The sequence below is a fragment of the Miscanthus floridulus genome, chromosome 6, assembly GCF_019320115.1.
Source record: "Miscanthus floridulus cultivar M001 chromosome 6, ASM1932011v1, whole genome shotgun sequence".
In the NCBI taxonomy this organism is placed as follows: domain Eukaryota; kingdom Viridiplantae; phylum Streptophyta; class Magnoliopsida; order Poales; family Poaceae; genus Miscanthus; species Miscanthus floridulus.
The window spans coordinates 52,646,017-52,656,353 of NC_089585.1; the positions used below are offsets into that span (position 1 = coordinate 52,646,017).

At 45.8% G+C, this 10,337-nt stretch overlaps 1 protein-coding gene across 1 annotated transcript; it reads left to right on the forward strand.

Moving 5' to 3' along the window:
• Positions 1-926: 926 nt before the first annotated feature.
• LOC136456046 (probable serine/threonine-protein kinase At1g54610) lies at positions 927-9,893 on the forward strand. Its single transcript, XM_066455807.1, has 7 exons — positions 927-1,452; positions 1,560-1,844; positions 1,934-2,251; positions 4,859-5,086; positions 5,983-6,083; positions 6,682-6,796; positions 9,177-9,893. The coding sequence occupies exons 1-7, from the start codon at positions 1,141-1,143 to the stop codon at positions 9,489-9,491; spliced, it is 1,674 nt and encodes a 557-aa protein (XP_066311904.1). The 5' UTR covers positions 927-1,140; the 3' UTR covers positions 9,492-9,893.
• Positions 9,894-10,337: the final 444 nt, after the last annotated feature.

Below are 10,337 nucleotides of genomic sequence, written 5' to 3' on the forward strand. Positions count from 1 at the left end.
ATGCAGGAATGGAGCCATCCAGAATATTTCTCAAAGATGCTACACCAGCTCACTCCAAAAATTTGGTCGAACGTGTTGGTTCCACTTGGACGACGCTCACGCCGTTTCCTCGTACGCGAAAGCACGAAAGGGCCGGGGTGAGGAAGGAGCCGACGTGGACGGGGGGGTGCAGATCTGACGCTGCCAGAGAAGAAGACTCAGGCGACCGGGGTCGGGCAGAGTCGGCGTAGCTAAGAGCGAGCGCGACGGAGAGGATGTACGGATTCGACACTGGCGAGGAAGGATGCACGAGCGAGCAGAGCTGGCGCAACCGGAGCAGTGGGCGAGGTCGGGGTTGGCGTAGCCTGGGCTAGGGCGACGAGGTTGGTGTGGGGCGGGGGCTACGCCACCGGGCGGTAGGGTGCCACGCATCCGGTTTTAGAGAACCGTGTGCGGCTGTGCGTGAATCTTGCGGAGAAAGAAGAACAAAGAAAGAGGTAGAAGCTCATTTGTATGACATGTGGGCCCCAAGACAAAAGGGATTAACAGATCTGTTATCCCATTCATCTCATCTCTTAACTCTTTGTCCTTCCAACCAAAAAAAACCTGGGATGAACTATTCTATTCCCTCGCTCTCCAACCGAACCCATCCTCTTGTGGCTGGGCTGGCAGAGCGAACAGCCGACGGATTATTCCTTATATACGGCTTGAGGTTAGCGCCCCCGCACGCCTCGAACCCGCCAACAGCGAAACGACCAAACCGCCTTTATTGCCCGCCCCACCCGACTCATGACGCCGCGGGTCCCACCCAATAACACAAATGACACACCCGCTGGTTTGGATTTACCGACCCGCCAGCTGTTCACCCCATCTGACCCCGGGGCCCCACTAGTCAGCCCCACCGCCACGTGACCTATTAAATGCTCATCCACAGACAACCGCTCGTCCCTCTCCCCTGCTCGCCTCTCGTGGCTTCTCATTCATTGCTGATTGATTGATCCTCCCCGCCTCACTCACTCCCCTGTCTCCGCCTCGCGCTCGCTCGCTCCCCTCGCCCCGGCGAGGAGGGCAGCAGAAACCCTAGCGGCTCGGGCCGGGCGGGGGTCAGATGCTCCGAGAAGGTTTGAGAGGGTAGGGTAGGCTAGAGGTGCGCCACCGGCTATGGGCTGCGTCTTCGGCCGGGCGGCCGCGTCGTCCCCTGCGGCGCCGAGGAAGAAGAGGGGCAAGGAGAGGTCGTCCCCGCAGCCCGAAGCGGGGTCGCCCTCCGCAGTCGCCGCCGCCGACGGGGACGGGAGGCCGCGGCGGCGGCTCGGGGGCCGCAGGGCGGCGGGGCCCAGGCAGGGGTGCGTCCCCGCGGCCGCCGCGGCGGAGCAGCTCGCCGCCGGCTGGCCGCCGTGGCTCGTCGCTGTCGCGGGGGAGGCCCTCCGCGGCTGGGCGCCGCGCCGTGCCGACACCTTCGAGAAGCTCAATAAGGTAGGCCAAAGCCCCTCTCTCCCCTGAAATCTGATCGTTCTACTGGAGTACCGTACTGATTCGCCATTACTTTATTGTGTTGGCTTTGTCCGGCGATTCACTCTTAGATAGGATCGGGCACGTACAGCAACGTGTACCGGGCGAGGGACACCGTCTCCGGCCGCATCGTCGCTCTTAAAAAGGTCCGCTTTGATAACCTCGAGCCAGAGAGCGTCAAGTTTATGGCCAGGGAAATACTCATCCTAAGGACACTCGACCACCCCAACGTCATCAAATTGGAGGGCTTGGTCACCTCCAGGATGTCGTGCAGCCTCTACCTTGTCTTCGAGTACATGGAGCATGACCTTGCTGGGCTGGCCGCAAGTCCTGATGTCAAGTTCACGTTGCCTCAGGTGTGTGAGACTTGATTGCTGTTTCAGACACGGTCGATGATTACTTGGTGGAAATTGTGTGAGTTTGATGTCACTGTGTTATCTTGCAGATCAAATGTTACATGCAGCAGCTATTGTCAGGGCTTGAGCATTGTCATGACAATAATGTATTGCACCGGGATATCAAGGGGTCAAACTTGTTGTTGGATAATAATGGGATTCTTAAGATTGCGGATTTTGGGCTGGCGACATTCTTTGATCCACGGCATAAACGGCCAATGACGAGCCGAGTGGTCACGCTGTGGTACCGTCCACCAGAATTGTTACTTGGTGCCACTGATTATAGTGTAGGTGTTGATTTGTGGAGTGCTGGATGCATTCTGGCAGAGCTCTTGTATGGAAAGCCCATAATGCCTGGGCGCACTGAGGTGAGTCTTGAACATGGGTCGCTCTGTACTCTACCATGTTAATTTTTGTAGTAATTCTTGGGGCTATGCTGTCAATAGCAGAACTATGGTTAAATCACCCCTTCCCACTGTTCACATTATAAAGAATTCTGTGGTAGTGGCTGAATATGTTGACTTTTTACTCAGATAGCCTTGTGAGGACATCGTTATCTCTACGCTGTCTGGTCTTTTGTTTGATTTTTTATGTTGGCAAGTAGTTGTTTGTAAACATGTCATTGTCATTATGGGAAGACTTGGATGGCCTTTTGCCCTTATTGTAAGTGTCTGACTAAGGTTTCTCTAAGGATATTGTGGACTCCCATTGGTTGTTGCCTTTAGTGGGAACTTCTGTTGACAAACATGCGTCTGCCGTTTCTGCTATAATAAGCTTTTGATGCAACTGTATCCATTATTGGAAATTTCCAAACAGATTTGATGTTTCTAAGTATTTTGTTCACATATCTGGTACTGGTGGAATGGCATACATAACAATAAGGTTGAATTCAACATACATGTTTAATTCTTAATCATTTTTTACAGATTCAATGCTTAGCTCCCCTGTGGTGGTTATTATGCTTTTTGTCATTTGACGACCTCTTTCATTAGTCACCAAAATTTCCGAATATGGCCAATAGTTGCAATGTATTTTCACATTTATTAATGAAAACCTGTTGTAGTGGACAAACCATTGCTGTCTAGGACTTTTGTTCTTTTAGCAAAGTTATTAGAAACCAGTCTCCATCAATACATCGTATATCAGTAGCATCCAAAAACACAAGACATAAACACAGCCAACTTCTATTTAGTTTATTCACAACAATGCTCTTGTTAAGGTATAATAGTCAGGTGTATTAGTGTAATCTCCTAGTCTAGGCTCTCCCTCTTGTAGTTCTTCTTGCCTGCGCATCTCTCGTTGCGGCATCTTCCATAGATGCTGTCTCCATCCGTCTGTCTTCAAGCACGAAGAGGACGCCCGGCGGCGCGACTCCTCGTCCGTCGTCCGCCCAGCCGCTCGTCGTGGCTTGGAGTCTGTTCATCGTGGACCCTCTTCAACACTGCTCGTACACGCGACCTGTTCGCCCGTCTTTGCGCCGTCTATGCCTCCCGTCATCCGCGAGCCCGTTGCCTGTCCTCGTGGATTCTTCTCGCCCGCCTTGCTGTCAATCTCGCCTAGTCCGCGGATTCGTCTGCCCATGTTTGGTTGCTCCGGAGCGCCCTTGCTTCCATCTTCTGTCTGAAGCCAATTTTCTAAATTTCATTGAATCTATCTATTGCATTTGTGTCCATCCAAGTCTAGTTCTACACCTACAATTTGTCCAAGTCCTTCCTATCCACAAATTTATTGTCGGATTAGCCAACTTTTTTTTTCTTTGGTTAGCTCAGCCCCGTCGATTTAGCTAATCATCATCATCTTGGTGCGACTTTGCCCTCTTGATCTCTTTCGTAGCCATTTTGCTACGCCTCATGATCAATGGTCGTTTGTTTGTCGTCTCACCATTCTGTCTTACTGCTTGCTATCTAGCAACAGTGATCTCTCTATTCTTCCTTTGGCTTGATCTGATACATCTCTTTATTCCCGTCGAGTTCAAAGTCTCCAAAGCAAGGTTCACAGTTGAAGAGTTAAAGTACCATTTGTGAAGACTTGACGTATTTGCTGAAGTACGGGTTGTGAAGGCAATACCCTCTTGTCAAGGAGATCATTTTCTTCATCGACATTGTTCAAGAGTTGCACTTTTCGACGACATCTTCGTTTTTGGATTTTTGATGTATACACTTTTCTTTTCAAGTCTAGTGCATAGTGCCAACTCTCCAAATGTACCGACATTGCATTCACGTTGCATTTGAGAGGGGGTGTTGGGGTATAATAGTTAGGGTTATTAGTGTAATCTCCTAGTCTAGGGTTTCCCTCTTGTGTCTCTCATGTACTCTATATATAGTCCCCATTGGGCCTCATCCAATTCAGTCTCTCTTATTCATAACAACTCTTATATTTGAGCTAAAGGATTAGTATCCCATGAGCTTTCTTGCTGCACATGTTGTTCAGGGATGATTAAGATGGCATGTATTATAGAAGTTCAGACTTGCATGACTGAACCAATTCATATACTCTTATTGGCCTATGAATCCCATGAACAGCCCTGTCCCCTTCCTCAATGTCAGCTGCTCATGCAAGGTTTAGTCTTATTGTATAACTCTAGAAAATAGGCTGATTGTCCACCTAACCTTGTGGGACTAAAGTAAAAGGTGAAATCCTGATGTGCCAGATATTACGTAGAAACTAGGAGGGGATTGCTAATAAACTCTGCAATATATGAATGAGTGAAAACGTAGAAAATACTAAATTTAATCTTTTGAAATTGCTCAAGAGATTAGTATGGACTGGGCATGATGCTTGAGTTGCCAATGGTCATGTACATGTACTTTGGTTATTCATAAATCTATTGAGTTGTAAATTCAGCGAGAGTGCTTACACCACAAAAACATTTTTTCTCGAGTTTTCTGTTCATGTTCCTCCAGCTACCATATATTCTTTTTTTTATGCCACACTTTTAGTCTACTGTTAAAACTGGGATGTACACTATTTACCAGGTGGAACAGTTGCACAAGATTTTCAAGCTATGTGGTTCCCCTTCTGAGGAGTACTGGAAGAAGTCTAAATTGCCACATGCGACAATATTCAAACCTCAACAACCCTATAAACGTTGCATCAGGGAGACATTTAAAGATTTTCCTACATCGGCTCTGCCATTGGTTGAAACTCTGCTTGCAATTGATCCAGCTGAGAGACAAACTGCGACGGCTGCATTACACAGTGATGTATGTTCCTATCCTTTCTCTTCTTCTTAGTTGGAAATAAAGTTTTTAGGTGTGTAATCAGAAATGTTACTATGAAGCAAAGTATGGTGCTGCAGGAAAACGATTTAGATCTAGAAAAAAATATTTGCTTCAAAATGTTAATAACTAGATATGGAGCAGAACTCCACTAGCTGGGAGAATCTGTATGGTTGGTATTATATAAAGGGCGTACCCAGTGTAGAGAGCTCCCGCTCTGTGCGGGGTCTGGGGAAGGGTGTCAGTGGTAAGCCTTACCCTCGCCTGTGCAATGCGAGGAGACCGCGACTCGAACCCGGGACCTTCCGGTCATAGGCGGTAAGACTCTACCGCTTGCACCAGGCCCGCCCTTCATGGTTGGTATTATATAATTCTCAAATTTTATTTATGGGTTGCATATATTGTAGTCTTTGGAAATAAACAATATATGATTCTATTTTGGACGCATATATGTTTGTACTACAGTCTTGTGCAATGTGCAATTCAATCATATATACAGTATGTCATAGAAAATGGTGCTCTCCTACTAGGATCAGTATTGTATATCCATTTTAGTTTTGGATTTGCAGTGTCGTGATACTGCCTGATCTCTAGGAGAGGCTTGTTATCCATTGAGTTACTGCCAATCCTTATCCAGCCCCATTTCCTTGACACTTGCAGCATGCTTCTGTTGACGGGTGACAAAGAAGTGCTCCCCTCCACACCCCCCCCCCCCCCCCCCCCTTTTTCTTTTCTTTGCCTCTAGGATCAGGCGATGAAGATGGTTGTTGTCTTTTTAAATGGCCTTATGCTTTTGTGCTGCTTCTAATGAACTATTATTCCGCCATCAATAGTTACTCATCATGTGCTCTTTTCTTTTTTAAAAAAAAAAATTGGCTTAGTTTTTTTCAACCGAGCCTTATGCTTGTGACCCTTCAAGTCTGCCAACATATCCACCAAGCAAGGAGATGGATGCCAAGTTAAGAGACGAGGAGGCTAGAAGGTGTGTCACATTTACCCTTTTTACTTTTTGCTGCATACATGCGGATATAAACATGTTTGAGCCCTACCTACAACATTTACATCACATGTTTAATGGGTTACATGAACCATCTTGTGTGAAGTTGGGATTAGTTTTTTGAGTCATGAACCTTCTTGTGTCAAGTTGGGATTAGTGTTGAGTCATGAATAATGAAATGTTGATATTGAACACATTCTGGATTCACATCATTCTTCATTTAACCATAACTATTGTTATTCATTTGTAACCTATCTGATAGGAACTTCCTGTGTTTTCCTTAAACTGTCATGCAGCCACTTTCTGCTATTTTCTGTGTGGTTTAGTGTTCGTTTTTTACCTTTTACTGTTATGAAGTAGGAATTAGCCAGAAGACAAAAAAAAAAGAAAAAAGAAACTGAGACCATCAACATGTTATTGGCTAAACACTTTTGTAAACTTGAATGGCATATATCTGCATGCACTCTAACTGCTACTGCTTAAACTTCCTCTTTTCAATCAAGAGACTGCACCAGTAAGCAGTAAAGGATATATTCATCTTTGTAACTAGTTTATGTTTTTGTGTTGCATTATCATCCTTCAGACTACGAGCTGCTGCAAAGGCCAAAGGAGAAGCAAAAAGGACTCGACCACGGGATCGATCTCGCAGGACTGGACCAGCACCAGAAGCTAATGCAGAGATTCAAGCGAACTTAGACGTAAGTCAAAGCTCTTTATGACTGAAGACTATGCTTGTTTTTGCTTGCTATGATTTTCACCATTGAGAAATACAGAAACCCCAAGTTGATTGTGATTATCTGATACTGTTAGGTAGTTCACTTTTTTATTTCGCCATGATAAGTTATCCTTGTTTAGGGGAAACAAGAGCTGTTCACTAACCTGCCCTGCAATGTGGTAAAAAAAAAAAAAAAAAAAAAAAAAAAACCTGTCCTGCAATGAACAATTTTTTTGCAAAGCTTGCACAAGAAAATGAGTGTCCATGAAACTCTTCCTTTTTTTCCCTTTCAGGGAAGAAATATAGACACGGCAAAATTCACTACTTCAACACTTCAAAATTGCCAAAGTGTCGTAAAAAGTTGAAATTAACTAGTGTTTGTATGTTGCTGACAAGGCACTAACTGGTGCCAAAGTGTCGCTAATGCCTAGCAAAATCTATGCATCATAGATACAGATACGTGGCATCGGACAGATATAAAAAGGTGGACATGTCAAATTTTTTTTGTAAAAGCCCAATACACAAATATGTTTTAGTTTTTTTAAAAATAAATAGATAATAAGGCATATTATAAAATTCTAAAAGCAGTAGTGGCCTATAGCAATTTTGCCAACACAATCTTGCATTTGTACTGTTTTGCTCATCTTTTCCACATTTCAATTTTGCCAACACTCCCAACTGCCAAGCCTGTGAAGCACCTCCATCCAATTCTCAAAATCCAAGCTTGCAAAATCACCTTTGACTCGAGGCTTCCAGGCTTGGAGGAGATCAATAGATAACTGATCCAATTCCTTTCCCTCTCACTTCCAGTTCCAGCCGGTAGTAAAACACATACTAATGAAAGCACTCCTTGTGTTTGTTGCTGCCATCTAGTCTTGGCTAGGAAAAATCAAGCAAAGAGTATGGATTAATTTGACTAGGTGTGGGGTGGGACATGGGAGAGAGGACAGGAAGGGACTAATAACTAAGGGAGGGAGGAGGAAAGAGCTCCCTGCCTATTTACCACAGGCAGGTGACGCTCGTCAGAGCATCGACAAACAGGTGCCGTGTGCCTTGCGGGCGGCGTGCACCTCTGGCAGCTGATGCCTGCTTGAGCATTGCAGGCAGCTGCTTAAGGTCACCGCTGGCGCTGTTCTCTGCATGGGCTGTGTGCGGCGGCAGTTGGATGTCTGGGTGAGGGAGGCCACGGCGCGGAGGGATCGAGGGAAGGAAGGTGGGGTACTGAACAACCAAACACAGCTTTGCTGGGCGTGATGTATCGATGTTCTGGGTTAGGCCCATCCAGTAGATGGGCTGATACATATTGGCTTAAGTATCCGAAATTGTAGTGTTTATTTTTGTCCCGATACTTCCTTGATATGTATATCCGCCACATATCTGTATCAGATACGTATCCGGTATTGGGATACGGCCCCTACCTCACGTATCAGGGTAACATAGGCAAAATAGGGAACGAGAGAGGGAACAGAGACAGATAGACAACAGAGAAGAAATGAAGGGCAGGATATGGGGAACCAACCAGCGGGTGGCATGGCTCTCCCTTTGCCTTCCCCCACCTTCGTTGGCTCCTGTGCAGCTCTGCCCACCAGATCAAGCGCGATGGCTGGCGTGGTTCTGCCCTCTCCACTGCGGTAGTGGCGATCTGGAAAGGGGAGGCAACGGTGACCATTAGCGTAGGCGGAAGGGGATGATTCATGGCTGGCGGAGGCGCAAGGGGGTGGAGTTCGTCATGGCTCCTGGGTGGTTGCATGAGGGACTACATACACGATGCATAAGGGGGAGTCAATTGGCCATGAGCTTGGAAGAGACAGGTGCTTTATGGGCTGTTTGACTTGGAATCTTGGGTTGAACCTTAGTAGGCTACCTGGGCAGTTGGTTCACTGCTTCTTGTGTCTATGGTCCATTGATGGGCCTATTTTCCTTTTCTTCTCTGATATACATGACTATGGCGCCCGCCTTTGTGCCTTACTCTGCCTCGCCTTAAGGATGGTGGGTTGCCACACCTTGCCTTGTTGCTTCAAGAACAATGAAATTTTAACATAAAAATATGATAAAAGCCAACATTGTTTGATTGCACTACTGCTAAGTGCTAAATAAATTGTTACAAAATCATTTGCCTATGTATTAATTTGTGGCAAAACCTTCCAAGAATTATCCCTTGTCTCTTAGTACATTTTTATTGCTGCGAAACAGGGAGATTTATCTTTGTTTTTTTTTTGCTTCTGACCACAAATGAGTTGTTCCAGATGAATTAACATGGATTGAAACTATCACTGATGTGCCATAAGTAAACTCAGGCGGTTTGTTACTTTCAAATGTTATTGCTTAATAGATACTAATATGCTTCCCAAATTTCTTAACAGCATAGGCGACGGATGATAACTCATGCGAATGCAAAGAGCAAAAGTGAGAAGTTTCCGCCTCCACATCAGGATGGAGGTACAGGTAATCCGCTGGGATCCTGTCGTCACATGGAGCCTATGTTCGAGCACCAGGACGCTTCCTTCAGTACAGTAGTCCCCATAGAGAAGGGGACCTCACAAACATGGTCGGGGCCGTTGTTTGACCCAGCAGCTCTTGGGCAGTCGAGGCGGAAGAAGCAAACTACCCTAGATGCTAAGGCTGCTGCTTACTCAAAGCAGCTCCAAAAGGAAAAGGGCGGGATACAAGCCCGATAATAAAGTGTCCTTTTTTTTGTCAGTATGTGGAGGGACCGTGGGAAAGGTTCTTCATGGCCAACAGATGAATTTTCTTGTTTTGTGTCCCTCTGGTGGTTGGAAAGCAGACGACAGTGCTGTAGGGTGAAGTCTTCCGGATTGTGTACATGTCATGTGGTAGCGTTTCCAGTACTGTTTAGATGCTTCTGAACAAGCTGCCGTCACCAGGACGAGACCTTAGGGGTTTTAAGACTCGTGTATTTATGCTCTTTATGACAATTCAGTTGCCAATGTGTATATATGGAGTAATTCTTTCTTCTGTATGTAAAGAGACGGTGGCAGGCTTGAATTCTTAGGGAATCAAGTGTGATGGCGGCCTTTCTCACGTAACAATGGTATAATAATTGTATAAGGTTTGGTTCTGGCTATGGGTTGCTTCGCCCTGTGCTAGGGGTGGCATATCCTCAACAAGAAGTCACTGTTCTTTCAGTTTTCTTGTTTGCAGGAACATTTACTACTGTTTCTAGTCAATGGATTAGCTCCGATTGTACCTGAAAAATGTTAACGATGTGGGTCCTGGTAAACATGATTTGGCTTCCGAATTTCTCAGCCTCTAAACGATGACACTCGATATTAGGTTTCAAGAACAAGAAGTTGCACACTAATGTCTCACTTTTTCCCGATGATAGTTTTTTTTTTCAAAGTGATAGTGCAATATTGTTTACATTTTTTTTTCTCGAACGTGCCTCAGGCACGAATTTTATTAAGCAGAAGTAGAGTTTTTTTTTGTTACAAAGGACTGGCCAGTAATCCTAGAATTACCAGCACAATCCCACCAGCACAAACGATACAGCAAGAAAGCACGGG

Excerpts from the sequence above, each read along its gene's own strand:
- LOC136456046 (XM_066455807.1), top strand. The coding sequence starts at position 1,141 with ATGGGCTGCGTCTTCGGCCGGGCGGCCGCGTCGTCCCCTGCGGCGCCG. Across the intron at positions 1,845-1,933 it reads TCAAGTTCACGTTGCCTCAG|ATCAAATGTTACATGCAGCA; the intron begins GTGTGTGAGACT and ends GTTATCTTGCAG. Across the intron at positions 2,252-4,858 it reads TAATGCCTGGGCGCACTGAG|GTGGAACAGTTGCACAAGAT; the intron begins GTGAGTCTTGAA and ends ACTATTTACCAG.